General features: G+C 48.3%; 1 protein-coding gene across 5 annotated transcripts in view; it reads left to right on the top strand.

The window, feature by feature from the left end:
* Positions 1-21,429, top strand: part of LOC135244776 (signal-induced proliferation-associated 1-like protein 2) — a 129,641-nt gene extending 108,212 nt beyond the window's left edge. The window contains exons 16-23 of one of the 5 annotated variants that reach the window (XM_064317346.1): positions 652-705; positions 2,348-2,489; positions 8,014-8,233; positions 12,619-12,750; positions 18,655-18,687; positions 19,050-19,161; positions 19,346-19,430; positions 19,940-21,429. In XM_064317346.1, the coding sequence (XP_064173416.1) occupies positions 652-705; positions 2,348-2,489; positions 8,014-8,233; positions 12,619-12,750; positions 18,655-18,687; positions 19,050-19,161; positions 19,346-19,430; positions 19,940-20,086 (925 nt within the window). In that variant the 3' untranslated portion in view covers positions 20,087-21,429. Of the gene's footprint in view, positions 1-651; positions 706-2,347; positions 2,490-8,010; positions 8,234-12,618; positions 12,751-18,654; positions 18,688-19,049; positions 19,162-19,345; positions 19,431-19,939 lie in introns of all 5 variants that reach the window. The other 4 variants (XM_064317339.1, XM_064317370.1, XM_064317361.1 and 1 more) reach the window with 4 other exon arrangements.
* The last annotated feature ends 1,026 nt before the right edge of the window (positions 21,430-22,455 follow it).

The raw sequence follows: 22,455 nt of genomic DNA, 5'->3' as shown, positions 1-22,455 counted from the left end.
TGGCTGCCAGAGAGTTAGATAAACTTAGGATCCTAACCCCCTCCCCCCCCCCCTCATGGGAAAGCTTTGACCCCTCTCCTTCTTTCATCAAGGTTGACGACAAGAAACTTGGCACGGGCGTGCGCGTCAGGAGCGACTGTGTCATTGGAACGCTGGCTCGGCCCGGAATGAGAGAGATTATGTTGGGGGAGAGCTGTCCCCGTTCCAAAACCTTGTAATCACATTTGCAGGGTAAAAATTGGAAGCTTTAGAGGAGTAAGATTGATGGCCTCGCACCGAGGTAATTTTTTCGCGTGTTATGAAAGCCGCCCCAGTAATGCGGTTAGCACGCGCAATACAATGTTTGTTTATTTTTCTGCCAGTGCATTCCCCCCCCCCCCCACCCCTTCGCCTAACCCGTTCTCTCTCTGGAATAACGCCGCTTGATTCTGTTCCAGGTGGTTCTGTTTTTTTTTCCGAAACGAAGGTCCTTCCTTGTACATACCGGTTCGAATCTATCGCGTTTCACTGCTGGCTGTGAACCGTACCATGTAAATCCAGGGTGTGCCTTAAGGGTGAAACGGCATTGATTGTGTAAAGGCGCCAGTAACCAGACTGTGTTGTTTTTTTGTTTGTTTTTTTTTCTTCTTCTTCTTTGGTTTCACCTCTCAGTGGAGCGGAAGGGTTGTTATCGTTTCTCCTAAAGACGCTGGCTCAGCGATCCAGGTACAAGGCTTCTGCCGTTTGCATTTTTTTCTGGCCCTCCCCCCCCTCTCCCCCTCCACCCCCTCCCTTCCTCCCACCGCCACCACGCCGCCCTCCCGCCCCCCCCCCTCACCGCCCCCACACGGCCGTTTTTTAAGTGCTCGCCCCCTTTGGTGCGCTCGGCCGGGACTTAAGAGCATTCCTTCACGCATCACTGCCTCCGTAGCTGCGGCATTCTTGTGCATATCTGTCCGGCTTGCACCTCTCCTCGTCCCATAATCCTCCCTGAGCACCCTCTGGCACCTCCCCTCCCCCCCCCCCCCCCCTTCCAGGGGGTCGCCGCTTGCAGACAGACTGACACCCCCTTGCGGGCAGGGAGTCAATGAGTCATGCCTAACCCCTGTCCACCCCCCCCCCAAAAAAATTACGTCCCTCACACTCCTACCCCAGAGGGATAAGAGTAAATTCCTGCTTGCTGTGCAACACTTCACTTACGGCCTCCTGCATCCACACAGAGGTGGTGATGTTAGCGAGGCTTCTCCTCAAACAACGGCTCAATACTATATACTATATCTATGTATGTACAGATGTGTGTGTGTAAATTTATTTTCATGACCCACAGTTTAAGGAACATTAAACAGTTAAATTAATCATGTTGTGCCAAAGCACAGTACTGTAACCTTTCGTAAAAAAAAAATAATAATTTTATGAGGTGTTTTTATTGTTGCCTTTAATTGTTTGATTGTTGGTGGTACCAGTCGCTCCAGTGCGGATGTTCTAGAACCCTGCTGTGGTGTTCCCCCCCCCCTCCCCCCCTCTTGAAAGTCTCAGGGTTCTCCTCCATATGGGTCTGTTTGTCGGAGCGCCCCAAGAAGTGTCGGCTGGGTTTTTTTTTTGGGGCGAGGGTGGGGGGGGGAGATTCATTTCGCCAGACAGACGACAGATGCGAGAGGCGAATCCCGACAGCCTCTCTCTGGCCCCGCCTCCTTCCCCCTCTCCGTCTGACGCCCTGCCAGCGCGGCTTAGCTGGAGCGCGCTCAGACGACGCCCGGCTGCTCGCTGTAAACAAGTCGCTCGCTTTGGCAGCCTTCGCCCTCCCCCCGTCTGCCCTCCGTCTGATTCGCTCGCCGCTCACACTACCCACGAGGCAGTGCGGTTTTCGGCATCGCGTGCCCGCTGGTGCGAGCGAAAGGCGTGGGGCTCTGCCCCAGAACACCGTGCCCATGTGGAAAAAATAGTGTGCTGAAGTACACCTGAGGTATACCATTCTATACTTCTTTGACCTCCCGTGAAGAAGGTTCTAGGTTCGAGTCCTCTCTGCATGGAGTTCGCGTGGGTTTCCACACCCAAAGTTGAAAGTTAGGTGACCTCCTGCCATTGCCCTTGACCGAGGCACTGGCCTCAGATCTGTACTTGGGCCCTGGGCACTGACTGCACTGTGGCTGCCCTGAGTTAACTAGGATGGGTTGAATGTAGAAGATAAGTTACGCCACAGGGGTCAATAAAGTACAGCTAACTTAAACTTAATAGTTTGGCTGCCTCGTGCAGCTCCAGGGCAACAGCGTGGTTGCCAGGTTTGTTTAACCGTTCCGCGTCTGCATCCACATCCGGGACCCCCACGTCCCCCTGGCGACCAACGGCCTGTTCCTTCTCCTCCAAACAGGCACCTCTACAGCCTGGACGGCGCCGTTTCCGTGCCGACGGCGGGCCACGACCGGTCGAAGATCCCGCACACCCTCTCCAAGGAGGAGTTCCTCAAGATGATGCTGCCCGACAGCCCCCCCGGGGAGGAGGGCCGGAGAAAGGTGAGCCCGCCCCCTTTTGCCTTTTTGCCCCTCCCCCCTGCCCCTGCCCCCAATGACCCCCACCCCTCACAGGACTTTGGCTACTGGTCAAGAACCAGAGTAAATTAACTCAATTTCTGGGCTACAAACTCTGCCGAACAACATACATTACATTATCACCCAGACCTCAAACTCATTATTGAGACCCAGACCTGGGTCAAACACTTCATTTGAAATAGTTTAGATTTTTTTCCCTTTTGGACGTCAGTAAATTCCCTGTGGACTGCAGACAGTATTAACATGAGTATCTTCGTTTTTTATTCAGGACAAAATGGATATTTTATATGCTTGTGATTTATTAGTAACTTGTTTTGCTGAAGGTTCTCAGGGATGTTCGAGAGCATTTTTCAAACCGACCCTACGGAGTTGAAGTACAAACACAGATCTGACCCCAGGTCTGTTAAACACTGATAAGCTGCAGTTTACTACAGAGATCCAGCAGAACGAGGAAACCGGAAAGTTCCTTGTTGGCTGCTGGCTGGGAGCTTGGCAGAGGTGCACGTCTCATAAGCAGGGCCGCGTGAGCTATCGCCACCCTTCATTAACGCTAGAACATGTCCTCCGGCGATGATCAATCAGTGTCCAACGGATTACTGACCCCCTTCTGCACAAATGAGGCTTGTGGGGCCGCGTGAGACGCTCGCAGATAAGGACGGACCTGCCGACAAACGCACGTCTGGAGGTCAAAGTTCAGGGAGGCATTATGCGCGAAATAACAAGATACATATCTACTTATTTTCCGTGAGAAAAGTGTATGTACTTTGTGGGTATGTGTGTATATCATATTAGAAATGGCAGGCAAATGTGAAATTATAGAGGTCATATTAATACTGCTGCTTCTGTTTCCTTATCTGTTAAAATGTTTCCATAGTTACTGAACTCAAAACGATTCTACGATGATGGCAGGTCTGTGGAAGTGCTTATCCAAGATAAATGACATGGTGTAGAGAGTAAGGTAAATAAAAGGTCATAAAAGTAAATAATAAAATTGTGCAGAATGAGCTGGACCTCCTCTAGTCTGTGGGACTCCCCCTCCTCTGTGTGAACTGGAGTGGGGGGTGGGGGGGGGGGGGGCAGCTGTTTGTTTAGTCTGATTTATCGCGAGGTAAGTTTGTTCGGACTGGATGTCTTGGATTAAGACGGGAGATGGCTATCACGAGCCAGTGCGTTGGATGTTTTCTTAGTCGCGGTGAGTTAAGTCATGTATTTGCTTTGTGAATTCCCCCATTTTTTTCCCCCGCTGAGGGAACTCTAACTCCGGTCCTGGAGGGGGATGCAGTGTCTGCAGGGCTTTGTGGTTTTCTTTAAGTCGGTCGCCAGGTTAGGCCTTGGAAAGAAGTTGGCCCAGTCAATAGCCAGTTGATAACTTAAATTATGCGGTTAACCCTTTGAAAAGTAGGGTTTATTTTTTTTTTTGGAGTGGTTTTTTTTTTTCAGGATCCTTAGTCAGTGTTCTAGAACTTTCAATTAGCAGTAGTGATTGTGACATCAGCATTAGAATGTTCAGTTAAGAACAGCGGAGGGCAGTGAGAGAGATCAGGGGCTGTAGTCATAAAGCACCCGAGACTGCTGATCCAGGATCTGTTTATGATGTCATGCAGTTCCATGCCAGTCAGTCCCCATTCTAAATTAACGCTCGTGCTCTGAGATACTTATGAAAAGGGTCTCTTTGCGTGTGATGCTCTTGTGCACTGGCCCCTAATGTACTGCAGTCTTTTCATAAGATTAAAGGAGGAGGATTTTGTATGTTTCCCCATGTCAGCCTCTGGACATATCCTTTCATGACCGTTACGTAACCGTTAATGCACCATCAAAGCGCAGGACCAATAACGTCGCTGCAAAAAAAAAAAAAACGCGGCAGGCCTCAATGGCGGTGTATCAATCAGACTGATTAAACAGGAAACCGGACTGGGTTTTTTTTTTTTTTTTGAACACACGCGATGCTACTTCTGAGACTGCGGTTGGTACACATCAGTGGGACATGAAAGCCACACACACACACACACACACACATACGCACAAACACACACACCACATATACACACACACACACAGACACACACGCACATGCACTCTCACACACACACACACACACAAACACAGACACACACACACACAGACATACACACAGACACACGCACTGACACACAGACACACACACACACACACACACACACACACAGACATACACACAGACACACGCACTGACACACAGACACACACAGACACACGCACTGACACACACACACACACACACACAAACACAGACACACGCGCACATGCATGCTCACACAGACACACGCACATGCATGCTCACACACACACTCACAGGTGTCTCCAGCGTTCTGTCCCCTGCCATACTGGTTGTCCCTTCCCCACAGTGCTCAGTTCTGAACGCTGATGTTCAGAACGCACATAATATCGCGTTGCATGCTGGGAAACGCAGCAGACTGCATTGTACCATGCACAAGAACCTCCCTCCTGCCTGACAAAAAAAACTGACATGCCTTCATTTTTTATTTTTTATTTTTTTCCACAGCAGGCTGCGTGAAATCTCACCGCTCGGTTTTAAAAAAAAAACCTGCTTTTGCAGCACCACGCTTACAGCAGAGGTGAGACAGGTGTATGCAGCTGAACAGTCTACTGGGACTCAAAGGTGTAAATGGAGTTTATTTGAAAGCTGACAGACCATTATAGAGGCATTTGCTGAGATAAGAAACCTATTGTGCCCATCACCGGGAGGAAATTGCAGGAAGGAAATCTTATTTCATTCCTTTTTCTGTTTCCCCTTTTGTTTCTCGCTCAACGAAGACAGTAATCGCACACCTCGGGTCTAGCCTCCTCAGTAACCCTTTGAAGGGTGGGTTTTTTGGATTGTTTTTTTTTTTTTTTTTCAAAATTCTATGTCAGTGTTCTAGAACTCCACTGCTTTCAGCTACCAGTTTTAGTGATTGTGACATCAGCATTAGAATGTTCAGTTAAGAACATTCTAATCGCATATTTGTAACCTCACACCTTAAAGGGTTGAAGCAGCTTACAGCCTTAAAGAGCTGGGTTTATTGAGTTTAATTTTTTGGAGTATTTGGTTATTCATAGTCACTAAAGTGGTGATTTCTCACTTAAGCTGTGTTATATTTTTTGCTGATTTAGGGTTCATTTTCTGTTGTAGGTTTTCTATTCAGCCACAAAGAAGACCTGGTTTAGTAACTCAGGTGGAGTACTACCCTTGAGCAGGGTACATAACCTGAATCAGCTGTATGAATGGATTGCATGTAAAAATGAGTCAACAAAAAAAGAGAAAGAAAGAGCGTTTTAAAGTCAACGTGTGGATGCGAGACGTATGTCGCATTCCTCGGATCAGGGGTCAGATTCTGCTGCCCATAACCCTGTCTCGCCGTTACTGTGACGACAGCCGGCATTTAAATCCACCCCGCCCCACCCCACCCACCCATTCTCTCTGTTTACAGAACACCTACCGCACAGCGTCAGTGTTCTCCCAAAATGAGATTGACCTCTCCTCTGGCGGAGGTTAATATTCTAATTGAAGCTGGATTTAAATGAACAAGATAACGGCTTGCTCAGACGACAGCCATCTTTGACAGAACGGGGGGGGGAGGGGGTGGGGGGAGGTGGGGGTGGTGGTGGTTTTATCGAGAGCGGCTTTGGCCGCCGTCCAAAGACAAGAAGTTTGCTTATGCTTCCGAGTAATCCTGTGTAATTTTTAACCAGCGTGAGGGGGAACCTTTAATACAGGGCCGTGGGGGCAGGTTGGGATTGTTAAGGGAGCGCGCAAAGCTTTTAATGCCATCGAAGGCCTTTTTATCTCTCGCTCTCTCACCTATCATACATTCTTGTTTACACACACACACAGACACACACACATACACACGCACACACACACACACACACGCTCACGTACGCACACACACACAGAGTCTAACTGCAGTTGTAGTGATCCTCACAGAGAATGCACCGCAAAATCTCTTTCATTTCATCCCTTTTTTTTTTACCCTCCTGTGCCACGTGAATAAATGTTCTTCCTCAGCTAACAGCCCGTTAGCTTGTTGAGTAGCGGGGTTTTAAAAAAAAAAAAAACACCAGCACTCAAGATTCTGCTAATGTTAGTGAATCATTCCAGCGAGCAAACTCAAAAAAAGGCTGTTCCTGAACAAATGCCTATTAATAACGTATGGAGCTGCAGCTATTCTTGGTCCAGGTAAAATGACTGTTATTAGCAGAATCCTGGATGTGCTGTAAGGTGTGGTGCAGGTGTCGGTGACCGCAGGTAGCGAGGGTCGGAGTGAGAAACTGGAGTTTTGACCGCGAGCCTGGTGGTGGTCGAGCGGCCTCGCTGGAATTCCACGTTTGGGAAAACTCAGGCAACGGCACCCTGATCAAACCTGACTGTTTGTAATTCTATCCTAGCAGGAACTCCCAGGCCTGCTGATTAAATCGCTAAATCCAATTTGTGGATTAATGAGTTCCTCTTCCCCTGCCCCCCCCCCCCCCCACCTCCCACCAACACCCCGCCCCCCCATGTCACCTCATTCCAGTTTATTTTATTCTGTGTTCGTTTATTTATCCAGTAGACAAGTCTCATTCAGACTGACATCAGAGGATATTTTTCGGAAGATATCAGGTCATACAGTGGGTACAGTAAAACAGTGAAGATAAAACAAATAAAGGAAATAATAGTGGACTGTCGTAAGTGAAAAAGAGAACTGTGCGCTCGAGTTACTGCTCAAAATGAAAGAAGGGGGAATGTGATTTTTCCTGATTAATTGTGAAATGCTGGAGGCCACTGGTGGCTGTTACGGCTGAACATTCCCTTCTGCTAGAGAGAGCAAGAACTCTTGATGTTTCTGTGATTGTGATGCAACCAGATCCTCTGCCTCTGGTTCGATCCTTTAGGGTCTGAAAGTCAGTCATTTCCTGATCAAGCAAGAAAAATCTAATCCCTGAAAATCATTTATACATGAAAGACACTGGACTCTTAATCAGTTCCAGGGGTGGTGTCCTACCCTGTTCCTACTGGACTGCTCATTCTCAAGCTTTCTTCAGTGTACAAGTTTCCTCAGATGCATAACGTCTCTTTTTCTCCCTCCCTCTCTCTCTGCTTCCCTCCCTCCTTCCCTCTCTCCTTCTCTCCCTCTCTCCCTCATACTCTCTTCCCTTTTATCTCCCTCCCTTCCTCCCTCTCTCTCTCCCTCCCTCTCTCCATCTCCCTCCCCTCTCTCTCTCCCTCTCCTTCTCTCCCTCCCTCCCTCCTCTCTCTCTCTCTCTCTCCCTTCTCTCTCTGTCTCTCTCCCCTCCCTCTCTCCCTCTCTCTCTCTCCCTCTCCTCTCTCTCTCTCCTCTCTCTCCCTCCCTCTCTCTCTCTCCCCTCCTCTCTCTCTCTCTCTCCTCCTTCTCTCCTCTCTCTCTCTCCTCCTCTCTCTCTCTCCCTCCCTCTCCCTCTCCCTCTCTCTCTCTCTCTCTCCCAGCAGGCCCTGCCGGTGGGCGGCCTCTCCCCGCGGCGCTCGCTGTACCGCACGCTGTCGGACGAGAGCGTGTGCAGCAACCGCAAGGCCTCGTCCTATGGGAGCTCCCGCAGCTCCGTCCTGGAGCAGGCCCTGCCCAACGACATCCTCTTCAGCTCCACCCCGCCCTTCCACAGCACCCTGCCCCCCCGAATGTCCCTCAGCCAGGGAGGCTCCAACCTGAGGAGTGAGTAGCCCCAATTTCAGAACCCCCCGTCCCGTCTTTCTGTACCCTCTCCCTCTCCTCCAGTCCGCATGTACTTTTCAGACAATTTCATTCTTATATTTGTTATGCATTTTCCCATGTGAGTACCTCATTAATTCAATAAAATATGTTAATAATAATCAAATCAAAATAATACTGTGTACGATATACACTGTATTTTTTGTTACATGGGTTTAAATGAATAAATTTTTTGTTTTTACATATGATTTTAATAGATTTATTGACTGGTATTTGTGACACTTTGGCGCAAACGCCTCGCTGACCTTGGACAAGCCCCGCCCACCACACCCCCTGAAGCCCTTCGCTCAACGATCCGGCCTCTCCCACAATGCCTAAAGTCAGCAGGTCTCTCGGCCGATTTCCGATTGGTCGATCGACCGTTCGAGCACGCCGTGCCGCGCCCCGCCGCGCCGGGCTGCTCCAGTCGGAACGTTCCAGCAAAAAAAAGAAACGGTGCACTCCCAGTATTGCAAAGAGCGGCTGTGACCGAACCAGTGCTCTTCAGAGAAAGAGCAGGGGGATGAAGTCATAAGCCTGGATTTACAATGGGAAGAATAGAGCTGCCATCTTTAGAGATGTGCCTCCTTTTCAAACGCCTTCCACTTGCGCTCCTCCGAAGTCTACAGTGTGATGACTGCATTACTGCTGCACACAGCAAGACAGTCTTATAGTCAGTCACTGTTATTCAATGGTCTTTCTGTATCTCATTAGGATTGGAGAGACCGTAGATCAGTCCTGTGAAAGAAGGGATTGTGCTGTATTTCCGTTTTCGTTGAAACTGTTTTCTCACGTCGTGTGATTGAAATGCCAGTAAACAAATTGAGCAGTATATGCGACAGATTAATTTGTTAATTACCAGATGTGAATTTGAAATAAAAACCCATCTTCCTGTCCTTGTGCTGAACATTTGCTCAGTTGAATTGTATATTTTTTATTTAATCAAGATGAGCAATAAAAGATTCATTCACAGCATTCATGCCTTGAACTCAAATGAGCCAAAGCGATACTTTTCACTGGTTGTCCCAGACTAAGAACAGGAAGTTGTGATCCTATGAACAATAAAGTAAGGAAGATAAACCAGCTTTCTCTTAACGAAAGCGGGTCATTCCAACTGTGAACATGTGGAATCATTCGAGACATCTTTAGACGAGCCAATAAACACAGACTAGCTTAGCCGTTAGCATTTGTCCTGGATTGCTGGAAGTGGTCGCTTGATTGTGTGAGGGGCTTAAATCTGAGCATTGTGGAAAAAGTTCTTTGGGGGCTTAAATCACGTTTTTGCAAGCCCGGCTGACAGTGCATGTAAATAAACGGAAGACCTGGGAATGCACAGCCGCATAGCAGCACGGTTTAATGTATTCATCTTTAAGAAGACAGGAAGAAAGGGTTTGTCACTTCCTCTGCCGGGCTGCCACTGTGGATTAAGCCGTCTTGTGTCACAGCCTGTTCTCCCAGTGCGTTAAAGAGTGGGAAAATGAATGTGGGCGGCAGTGCGGCGTAACTGGGTTTTGTAACAAAAGAGGTTGCGGGTTTGATACCCAGGTGGGGAAATGCTGCTTGTACCCTTGAGGAAGATACTTCACCCGTATTGCTTCAGTAAATATCCAGCAGTGTGAATGGATTGTACATAAAAATGTACGCTGTGAGTTTCTCCGGAAAGGAGATTTATGACTCAAATATATGGATGCAAAATGAGTGGGTCTCGGGGCAGAATTTGTTATAGTTGTTTTGGCTTTTTAAAAATTCAATCTAGATATATGTTGTTCAGCACAAATAAACATTGGAAAGTCGATTATGCCATGAATAGAGAATGTATATTAGAGAGCTGATGCACGTCAATAGGTCAGTAGATGGAAGGTGAGATGCACTCTTCCTCTGTGGTAGATGCACTCTTCCTCTGCAGTTGATGTACTCTTCCTCCATGATAGATGCACTCTTCGTTTGTGGTAGATGCACTCTTCCTCTGCAGTTGATGTACACTTCCTCCGTGGTAGATGCACTCTTCCTTTATGGTAAATGCACTCTTCCTCCATGGTAGATGCACTCTTCCTTTGTGGTAGATGCACTCTTCCTCTGTGGTAGATGCACTCTTCCTCTGCAGTTGATGTACTCTTCCTCCATGATAGATGCACTCTTCCTCTGTGGTAGATGCACTCTTCCTCTATGGTGGATGCACTCTTCTTCTATGCTAGGTGCACTCTTCCTCTGTGGTAGATGCACTCTTCCTCTGTGGTAGATGCGTGTAAAAGCAGTTTCTGTCAGGAGCGCTTAAGGAGCTCCCTGACTATCAGGATCCTCGGCGTTCTCTTCGCTTGTCAGCGGCTGTCAGTCGCCGACCGTCACCCCCTTCCACGTCGTCCGAGTCGTTGACGGCGCATATGGCGAAGGAGATCGTTGGGGCGAGCAGCTTCCCCCCTCTGTTTGTTGCTGTCATCTCTAATGGATTCCAGGTTCCGTTTCGGGAGGGGCCCGCTTCTGACAGCAGCTGTGGGCCCCCCCTCCCCTCCGTAACTGTGGAAACATGCAGATCTGACAAACCGACACTTCGCTCGGGCTCTCCAGACGGACAAGAACGAGCAACGGGACAGCGGTTCTCGCTTGAAGCGATGTCTCCTCTCGTTACCTTCTCTTTCTTTTTTTTTCTTTTTCAAAGCAGCTCGTCTCGAGACGAGATCCTATTTACTTTATTCCCGGGCCCTGACAGGTAGTGGGGGACGGCGTGCTTGATTGAAATATGAAGACATTCTCCCAGACAACTCGTTTATCGCCGCTCTGACAGCCTCCGCGTAAACAGACTGCGTTTCCCCCCCGAATCACCGGTCTGCCCCGCCACTCAGCCCCCGCTGGCGCACACCTCTGCGGGATTTAACCCTTTGGCTGCCAGGCAGCGGGCTCCGCGCTGCGTTCTGCTGTTCTGTGTTCTAATAAACTGAGATTGAAGTGTAGATGCGACCGTTAGTTTAAAAAGTCAGGACCCCATTACAGTCAACATTATCCCCTGAATCATCCATGTTAATGTTTCAGGGTTGCAATCCCCAACCCCCTTCCCCCGCCCCCCAGGTTTGTCCAGTGCAGTGCTGGTCATTATTCACTAATTATGCAAACCATAAACCCTTGTGTAGGGGGTTTGGAACCTGCCTGAGATCAGGTAAAAAATTGGCTCAGTTCCGGCTGTGTGATTAAAGGAAGGCATTTGAGAAATGTGTGCACTGTAGACGGCCACAGGTTCGTATTCAATACCTCCATGTGTAGCATTCGTTAGCCACAGAGTCACAGATCTTCTTTTTCACACTCAGGCAAAAGGAAACATACAAAATTTGTCTTTTCATATGATTGTAGGTTTTGGTTAATAAATGTTTCTCGCGGGGATACGTAGGAGTGTCAATATTTATTTCAAATGCTTATTTGAACCAGATGAGCTTGCGTTACAGTTTGCTTTCCATAATTATTTTTGTTCTCAGGGCTATTAAAATAAACTGAGAGCAATTGTAAGATGCATGATATTATATTTAATATTCACTGTGAAGTCACCCTCAAAATCTTGTTAATTACTATGTGTTGCAATGTTGCAGTTTTTCCAGAGATCTGAGATGAAGGTGGCTCATGTTAATTCTGCACGTACTGTATACTTCTTTGGTTGAATTGCTCAAAGCTGTATAATATTGAACCCTGCCCTCCCTGTTGACCTCCCTGGAAATTGTGTTATGTCATGTATCAGGGGTACCCCTAACACATCATCCTTGATCATGATCATCATCCACACTGTTCTGTTGTGAAAACATTAACTCATCGGTTCACGGTAACAGTCCTTTCTTTGGCTAATTCCCATTGGCTCACAGCATCGTCAGCTTTTTTTTGTTTTTTTGTGGGTCGGGGGGGGAGGGCAGGGCCAGGGGAGTTCAGAATGGTCATTAGGTAGAAGGAAGCTGATCTTTATGGGGTTTTTTTTTCCAGCATAGAGAGGATAATGCTGAAAGCGACGATCGATAATAATTTCAATCAAAGGAAGAGCGTGTTGAGTACGTCTAGGTGTGTATGGTACTTCACGCATGTACAGTGGTGTCAAAGCAGGAATTCTTCCTTGCTGTATAATGCATTATAATTGATTGTTTTGAAGTATGTATTTTTCTGAACGGACTGCTGTATAACTAATCTGTGTTCCTTCATCTCAGCTCTGCTCCAGCTAGATTTTCTGCATGCGGCTACACACCACATATCTCAAACATACATCATTTTATGGAGCCAAATCGTATTGGTTAACAGCTCTGCAGTTGAGGGGGTTAGACTCAGAACCTCAGGCCCGGCAGGTCACCGGTTTTAACGCCCCCCTCCCTGTCGTCCCGCAGGCGAGTTCTGGTACTCCGACGGCTCCCTGGCGGACAGGTCCAAGTTCGGCGATGCGGGCCTGTTGCCCTTGCCCGACTCCGGCTCCGGCCTGGACTGGTCTCACCTGGTGGACGCCGCGCGCGCCTTCGAAGGTACCGACCGCGAACCGGGTCGCCCGTCCCGTACGCCGCGCCGGTGTACCCCAAACCGAGTCGGGAGGTGAATTACACCCCAAAAATCATGTCGGTCCTCACCTAATGATTTAGCTATTTCGTAAATGATTTGTCATCTGTTCAGGTTTAATATTATTTCAGCCCACAACAAAGAGCCCCATTCAGGACCTTACCCCAAATGATGATGTCACCCAGTTGTCACACCTCCCCTGTCCCCCATTGTCAAGAATGGATGCAGAAATTTAATTTTGGCTACTGTTCCGATGCAACTAGGAGTAGACTGCGAGCCTCCAGTTAACTTCAGCATCGTGATTGAGAAATATAAATTAATAGATCTGTAATCATTTCACAGTTCGTCTTGCCTTTCAAATGACAGCTCCGTTCACTTAAATGAAAAGAATCGCAATGGCTCCATCAGTTAAAATGGTCTTTTACGTGGACAGATTAAAGATTCAGCTCTGGAACGTCTAATACAGGTTCCACCGATTATTCCTAGGGTGAGTTGGAACATACCAAATTGTGATTCTTGGGCATAAATTTCCCTCCTTTTGGTCAGAAGGCCTGTGTGACTATACTATGACCTATCTATAGCATGACCGCACAGCAGTTTGGAGACTATATACACATCGGCTGAACCAGGAATAAAGATATACGAGACGCTGTGCATAGCAACAGCTGGTTTGGATGGCGTATATATCAAAACTCGCTGAGGGAAACTCATGTCTGTCATTTCCATTCGTTTTTTTACCACTATCATTATCGGGCGCTTTTGTTCGTTTGAACTGGGTAGGACTCCTCAATCGTTATCTTTATCTTGGTAATTATCTTTATGGCTGTCACTCCTGGTGAATGTGGGCCTTTTGACCTCTACGGGGGGTCTTGATGGTACGCTCTCAGTACGCGACTTTAAACGCAGTCCTAGTTTTTTTCTTTTTTCTTCTTCTTCTTTCCTTCCTCACTTTACCCTGCGCCATGTTGTGCTCCGTTATTTTTGGAGGTGCCAATTAGCCGAGGGGGGGGAAGAGCGGCACTTTTCAGCCAAAGAAACGAAGCAATTTTCGCGCCGAACGGCCCAGCGAGAAGCCACTCAGGAAAATGGCCGTAACCACTGCTTCCTGTAATTAAGGGGCCTTGCCTGCCAGTTTCCAGCGATTGCACCGTTTCCCAGCCCCCCCCGAACGATTTGCATTCGAGAGCCTGGCACCGGGTCACCTGGCACCCGGGGCACCTCTGGTTTGGGTTTCGACGACGAAGCCCCACTTGTTTTTTTGCGACCCGCCGTCTACTTACTGTACGATTTGCGAAACAAAAGATGTTGGGAAGACCCGTCTCCTTTTTCTGCAGAATCACCCCCCCCCCCCATTCCTCTCTCTTTGACGATTTTGGTTATTCAGACGGGCCGCTCGTTTACTGTATGAAAGGAATGAGGAGACTTGTAACTAATTTAACGTGCAGCAATACATTGACAGTGGCTCAATGCGCATGTATGCTGCATACTTGTTGGGATGGCTCGTATGTCATCAGCCAAGTCATGCACTGGTGGGGGCGTACCCCAAATATATGCAGTACCAAGAGTTTAGCACTTTTAAGGTACATGCATACGTGCACACACACACATGCAAACACATTCACACTCGCACACTCACACACACATCTATATGTTTCTGTGTATACTGTCAACTGGCAGGCACATTGCAAGGAACACAAAGCAATGCATCACAGATAGATAGCATCGCTGTAATATAACATTAATGTGATGGTTAACGTGAATTAGAAACACAAGCGGTGCATGTGTGTGCACGTGCGGATGTCTGTGTGTGCGTGTGTTTGTGTGTGATTTTGTCACACAGGCCCTCCCATGATTAATGGGAGAGGGGGAGGGTGAAGGTGGGAGGGGGGTGTGTTAGGGAGAGCCAGCGGGGGTGTGGGCAGAGCCGAGACTGAGTGACAGCTGGTCAGGTGCGGGCGGTGCTGCCGGGCTCACCCCGGAACGATCCGGAATGGCCGGGGAGTGGCCAATCGCATCAGCGGAAACGGCTGGCGCGTCCAATCGCTCGTTTGTCTGATTTATGCGAGCGGCGCTGCCGCTCGGCACTGGCACAGCGATCGGAGCGGGTAGAGGAGCCGCCAACATCGCCAACCGAAAGAAATAATAACTGCCGTGACCAAGTCCGTGCCTGAGGACGGTTCTTTTGCAAATGGGTAATATCGATAAGGGATAACAGAACCAACTCGGGAGATAGTGGGTCATCTGTAATTGTATGAGTGCACATTTCTTTTCTTTTTTTTAATTTCAGGTTGTTAGACAATAGTGGTGCTGCTGCCAAGGGTTGGGGGAGATGTGTTCTGTTGTCTTTGGTTTGCACGCAGTAATTAGCATCCCTATCATACGCTCTCATTACGGGGAGAAGCTATCTGACTTGCAACTCTGGTAATTAACTGATAGAGAAAGAGGGAGGGGAAGGGAGGGAGAGAGAGAGAGAGAGAGAAAGAACGAATGTAAATTGAGGTTGCGAATTTCACAGTAACTTCAATCTGAGCTGGCTGCGCCGAAGCGACAGACTGGTGTGTGAGTTTCTGCGTGTGTTTGTGAGGCAGTGGGGGGAGAGAAAGAGGGAGAGGAGGAGACTGCAAGGAGGGATGAGAGGAAAGAGAATGAGAGAAAGGAAGCTGAAGGACGTGAGGGAGGAGAGGGAGGAGAAAGAGAGAGAGGGAGAGAATGAGAGAGAAAGGGGAAGCATGAAGGAGAGTGAGAGGGAGATACTGTAGAGTGCAAATGAGAGAGAGAGGAGAGAAGAGAGAGAGGGAATGCTAAAGGGCAGAGCTAACACTTTGCAGCGTGCAGAGAGTGTGACAGGTCAAATCATGGCCGCTCCCTCATACTAGGAAAGTCAAAAGCCTTTTTATTTTCTCAGCCTGGCTGAGTCTCAAGCAGGCAAGATCTGTTTTGAGTTTTTGAAGGAAATTGACCTGATTTTCTACTAAAGATTAAAAGTTCCCCTTCTTTCCTTTTCAGAACTGTCCTTGGCTCTTCTGGAAGGCATCAACGTGCCTGAGTGTTGGGGAATTGCGTGATTTTCCAATTAACAGTCTCCCTGGGCTTGCTGTGTGATCCTGTTTAACCCCGTCTCTTGCGCTCTCTGGAGTGTTCTCCCTGAGGCCGATGTGTTCAGTACTGCTGTCTAATCATCCTGGCTTGCTGGCTGTTTAGAGCCTCTTTAACCCGCCAGTTACCTGCCTTCTCTGAGCGGAGTGCTTCATCTCCAAGCTTAACGCTAGCCCGCCTAACGCTCGCTCACTCCGGTCCTTTACGCCAATCATCCAGGTTGCCATCGGCGACCATGTTTAAAGCCCATACTTTGACCCGTCCTTCTCTGCCTTGGCTCACGCGCAGGTTGCCATTGGCGACCATGTTTAAAGCCTGTACTTTGGCCTGTCTCCGTCTTGGCTGGCGCGCGGGTTGCCATCGGCGACCGCGTTTAAGATCAGATCTTGCCCCTCCCCCCATTCCCCCCAATCTCCATTGTGTAGTGCTCGCTCATTCCGGAGTCGCGACTTTCCGCGCTCGGGGGGGGGGGAGCGCTATGGAACCCCCGCGGCGGTCTGCGTATCGCCGTCAGCTACGCGGGCGCGTCTAATCCCGCCACACACCGCCCGGGGGCGGTCTGACGGCTCAGCTGTCCAGGGAAAGGGGGTTGGGGGGCGGGGGGGTGGGCGTTGGGGGGCGAACGGCGATTTTCTCAGCCTGGAGGGGCATTGTCTCCACAGCCCTGCAGACTGAGCCAAAGGCTCCACCTGGGGGGCCAGGCGGGTGGGGGTGTCGGGGGGAAGAGGGATGGGGGAAAAGACAGATTGAGACAAATTGTACCGCACGGATCACCTTCGATCTGTAGTGGAAGTAATGTGGGTTCTGAATCACAGCCCAAAGCGCCAAAAAGCCTGAATTTTAATTCAAAGTTACGGTGTCACAATATCAAATTACAAGTCAAGGCATACTTCACTTACCCATTTACAGAGAATTCATTTGGCTGCCATTGCCATGCCTTGTACACAATACAAATCGCAATAATATCACCACATCAACATAGCAGCACTAATGTGTCCCCAAATCTCCTAGTGCATATTCTTGCGACGACCGCAACATATACTTCAACAGGAAAGTATGTGAACCTGGCACGTACGACAGAGATTGTTCTGTGAACGCGATAATGTACATATGATGGAAATGGAATGGAATCCATGGAAACTGAAGTGGGCGTACGGCGTATACTTGCATACCCCCCCGTGTGTGTGTGACAGCGGGGCTGCTGTCGCGTCGGGCTTGGCACGCGAGGCGCATGCCGGGGGGGTCGCTTGGCTGCCGTTTCCATAACAGCAGAGCAAACCGCAGCAGGTTATGGGGTCAAAGGGCACCGAAAGGTCAGAGGCCATTGCGTTTCAACAAGTAGTCGCAGGCGCTCGATTGGACCCATCTCCAGGCAACCTAGCGTGCCAGCGTGCTTCGCTCGTTAGATAATGAGCGACAGAAGAACGTTTTTTTTTCCTCCTTCTTCTTCTTGCTCTTTCAAGCCTGCAGCCGTACATTTAACACATGAAATTAATCAGCCGAAATGGCTCCGAGATTTGCCGCCGCTCGGCTGCCAATCGTCACGGCAACCCAATCGTCACGGCAACCCTCTTGTGCAGCCATCGCACGTTCTTACTTCAAGGCCGAAAGGGGAACGCAAGGCTAGGGGGGGTGAGGTGCGCGGATGGGGGGGTGTGGGGTAATCGGTTCTACTTGTTTTCTGCTGTTAACACGTCAGGACAGATTCAAGTTTTGGGGGGTTGAGGGGAGGAGGAGGAGGGGGGAGGCATTCTATTTGAATTGAGTAGTTTATTTATATTTATGTAGCGCTTGTGTCGCTACTTTCATGCTTCATGGTGCATTTGCTGGCTGATGTGTTGAGAAGAGGGGCCTGTCTCTCCTGTGCACTTGGTCGTGCGCGACTGTTATCTTCTGCTGTGTTTATGACATCACAGGCAGTCAGGAATAACTCTAATGCCGATGGGATGCTCCGGAATTTTGAGTGTTGTTGACTATTAGTGCTTTATTAGCATTTATTAGCTTAATAATGACAAAGATAATAGTTTTCGTTTTTTTATTATAAACTGAAGGTCTTTTGAAGGTCCTCATTACTATATGTGAATCTATGGTATGGTTTATATGTAAGTGCATGTGAGCCCATCTGTTTCACTTATCGTAAAGATCATCCTGTCCTTTTCTTATTTAATTCCAGTAAACGTCATCTTAGCTTAAATCTCCGAAGACATTGTGTTTTAATTATAGTGGAGGCGAGGAATAATTGAAAGTGCCTTTGTTGAGCCTGTCATGGCTTTCACGGGAGATTTCTATGGTGTAATTTTAAATACATAGGGGGGGGGCGAAAAAAAATAATTCCTTAATTCATGCAAATTCCACATCTGCTCATTTGTGGTTGCATGTTATTGTCCAATGAATGGGGGTTTAACAGCTGTGTTCTTCTTATATATTTTTTTTTTAAGTGGGACCCTTGAAATTGTTTTTCATAAGGAGCACATTTTCATAAGTATATTTATGAATATGTAGATCCCTCATATCTGAATGGGGGGAGAGAAATGAATATGAACTGGTGCGGGTTCTTACGAGGGGCCTGCCTGTAATGTGACGCGTTTCGGTTTAGTACAAGGGCCCGGAGGAGGAGCCTTAAGGGTCTTTGGCGGTAAGGTTGGCATGACGGTGACTGAGTGGCTCTCGCTAACAGCTGTGGGGGGGGGGGGTGAATGGGACCCTCTAAGGGGGTGTTTTGGGGGTGATGAGGAGTGCATCTCTGAAGGGGTGTAATTGTGCTTTTGTAATTGCAGGTCTGGATCTGGACGAGGAGTCCGGGCCTCTAGGTAATCACCGCGCCGTTTTACTGCACGACTGCGCCGCTCTGGCACGGCATGCTGGGATAGGCGGGGGTGGTGGTGGTGGTGGTGGGGGGAGGTGTTGGTGGGTGTTGCATGTCTGTGTGGGTAGCATGATGACAAGGCCCAGGTTATTGCATGCCAGGAGAGTTTGGGGGGCTGGGGGGGTGTGGTTGGGGTGGTTGGGGGAGGAACTTCTAACCATCAATTCAAGTCCAGTAGCAGATTTGGATTGACCACTGCCAAGACAGGTCATATGACTAAACCCACAAATTATCACCAGGCTTGGCCCACAGGGAAGAGCACCCCCTACTGGCCGTACCAACGCCTGTGAATGATTTGTTTTGCAGACCAGAGGGTGGCGTCGTTCTGCGGCATGGTGGACGTTGGCCAGGCCCAGGCGCTGTCGCAGGAGCTGAAGCAGCGGGTGGCGGCCGCCGAGGAGGCAGCCATGGAAGCTGGGTAAGTTCCGCACCCGTCCAGCAGGGGGAGCAGAGAGAGCCTGTATCACAGAGGCGGAGCTTAGAAGCAGAATTCTGTGGTGAAAAGGAAACCCATCCACCTGAGAGTCTCTCCAAGGGCAAGTGTGAGGGTGTGGTGTTGCTATGGCAGAGAGGTTTGAGTGTTTCTGCTTGTCCCCGTTTAGGGAGGAGGGCTCTCCTGGGTCCCTCACTGGGAAAGTGAACCAGCTGGAGCTGATCCTGAGACAGCTGCAGTACGACCTGCGGAAGGTGAGCTCCTCACCGTTACTTTATTACCAAGTGCATCTATATCACTGCTGTCACTGTTTTGTAGTTGTGCACTGTAGTGATAACATACTGTAGACTTTATGTAGTGACAACATACACTTTCCATAGTATAGTGAAAACATAGGCTGTGCGTAGTGTAGTGATAACATAGACTGTGTGTAATGATAACAGAGACTGTGTGTGCTGTAGAGATAACATAGACTGTGTGCAGTGATAACAGAGACTGTGTGTACTGTAGAGATAACATAGACTGTGTGTAATGATAACAGAGACTGTGTGTGCTGTAGAGATAACATAGACTGTGTGTAATGATAACAGAGACTGTGTGTGCTGTAGAGATAACATAGACTGTGTGTAATGATAACAGAAACTGTGTGTACTGTAGAGATAACATAGACTGTGTGTAGTGATAACAGAAACTGTGTGTACTGTAGAGATAACATAGTCTGCGTGTAGCGATGACTGAGCCTGCGTGTTTCTGGCCTTCTCAGGAGAAGGAGGACAAGGTCATGCTGCAGGAGCAGGTGCAGCACCTGAGGCAGGACAACATGCGTCTGCACGAGGAGAGCCAGACGGCCGCCGCCCAGCTGAGGAAGTTCACGGAGTGGTTCTTCCACTCGATCGACAAGAAGCCCTGAGCGGCGAGCGACGCCGACTCATTAGGGGGAGAGAGAGAGAGACGTCTTCACTGACAGAACGCAACGCAACGCGCTGGCTTTCTTCAACCACACTCACCCACGCTTAACGTAACACCCAAATCATCGTCTCTGCTTCTGTAGTCGTCGCGTTCGGCCAATCGGACGGTCAGAGGGGGCGGGGATTGAGCCCCCGGCGTGGGCGGGGTCAGGATAGGAGGAATGTATGGACTTTTTTTTTTTGGGTTGGACGTCCTTCACTCTCTCACCGAGAGGTATCTCACATACGCAAAAAGACAAGAAAGTTTAGAAGATTAAACGCATAAAATGAATGTAGCTCATTTAAGACCTCTTGCTGGCACAGATGTGTTGTCCTCAAGGATGTTTCGAACAACGGGATGGCTCACTTCCTTTCACATAAGGTTACCAGCCGATCAAATCCAGGGTTGTTAGCTTCTTTCTTCTTCTAGTTCTTCTTTGTTGTTCGATAGGTAATCCAGGCAGTAATTTTGATGTTTAAAAGGTGCTCTCTATCTCTCTCTCCCTGTCTCTCTCTCAAGTCTAGATTTTTGTTTCTTTTTTTTTGTAAGTAGTTCATAAGTATTCCGCTGTCCCAGTGTTCTAGCAATAAAAAGAATAAATTAGTCACAAAACTGTGTATTAAGGGTTAGCACTAATGTGATGATGTCGTCAAAATGGGGTTGTAATTTGACATGTATTTATTTTTTGCAGGAGCAGGTTGTGCCTGACACATTAACAGTGTATGGATTGTTCTTTTTTTTTTTGGTTTTTCTTCTATTTTTTAACTTTCTTTTTAAACACTTGCCTTGTCTGTGGCTCACTCCGATTATCACAAACCAGGTCATTACGTGTGTATAGTGTACTGTAGCAAAAAAAAAAAAAACAGTTCTTATGCAGTTGCTCTAGAACGTGTGAGCCAGAAAAACATTTACGATGCCAAAATTCTTCTCTGCACAGAAGCTCAGAGGAAGTGTCTTGTATTTAACACTATTATTTAAAGCTTATTTAACCTGAAATTGTTTATTTTATTAAGAGTATTTGTTTTTGGGTTTTTTTTTTCTTTTTCTTTTTTTTTCTGCACTAAAAAGAGGAAGAGCTCTGTGTAGGCTGTTATGTGTGTAGCTTGCCAGGGCAATATAAATATATATATAAATATATAAATGATAATTTCTGGAAACTCCAACATTTGGATGCTGCTAGATTTCAGTTCTTTGGTTTGTATGCTTTTACAAATGTTTTTTTTTTTTTTTCCTTTGTTAAACTGTTTCATTTAAGATGGGACGTACGTTTGCTTTTTTAAAATAAATGTAGGATGTAAAAACGGAGGTCAGGCTCCCGTTCTTCGTTTTTTTCTTAAACTGTGGAAGGAGGGAAGGAGTTTCAGGAGGATCTGGGGATTATGAAGCCATCCCTTGGACCGGATTGGACATTGATACATTACAATTCCTCTCACTGCAAGCAGCTGTTCTGTTTGAGGTTTTTTTCCCCTCAGAATCTAGGGAATCTGGGCAGTCCGATGCTCAGGCACGACTGTGGAAATTGGTTTGAATGGACAGTAATTCACTGCAACGGCCCATAAACAACGTCGGTCGGCTTAAATGAAGTCGTACGTAAGAGAAAGACGTTCCGCAGCGTTGGTCTCTTTTTCTCTCTTTTAAGATTGGCCCGATATTGATTTTCAAGAAAAGGGTTTTCCCAATATTTTTTTTTGGAGACTGGAGAAAAAAAATATGAATTAAAAAGCAGAAGCTTTAAGCCGGACAGTGATGGAGTGTCCGAATCATGCCGTTCCGCGGAACATTCCTGGAACGTTCCGGAATGTTCGTGGCGAAATCGGTACTTCAAAGGGGAGGCGGGTTTCCCAGGCGATGGGGCGAGAACCCCGCCGTGTAGACCGGTGGTCCCGGACCGCACATGTGGCCGCAAGCTGGGTCCGTCGACACCGGGGTGGGGGGCTTAGTGGAGGTTCTGCTCGCCAGACGGAACGCATTTGCCGTCTCCAGACGGGGGGAGTCCGCACGGCAGAAGCTCGGGAGCAAGACAAGAAGTGGTCATCGATCACAGCCAGCTAGGGGAAAAGGGCGGTTTTTGCGTGAGTAAGACCAAAAGACTATCGATTCAGAAAATGTCGTCACTCATCCTGGGGGAGGCCTTCTGCCTGTCAACAGCCACTTCTGTCTTTGCCCATATTAGGAAATAGTTCCCCCTCCCCTGCAGATTCTACATTTAATATGCATTCCAGATGGTAGAGTTCATATGGTGACAGACACGGACACAGAGTTGGCTTTCTTGCCACTGTACGCTCGTTGCCAAGGCCGCTGTCATGGGAGGACAGGACGTGGCACCAATCA

This window comes from Anguilla rostrata, chromosome 2 (genome assembly GCF_018555375.3).
Source record: "Anguilla rostrata isolate EN2019 chromosome 2, ASM1855537v3, whole genome shotgun sequence".
NCBI lineage: Eukaryota > Metazoa > Chordata > Actinopteri > Anguilliformes > Anguillidae > Anguilla > Anguilla rostrata.
This window is presented reverse-complemented; position numbering and strand designations above follow the sequence as displayed.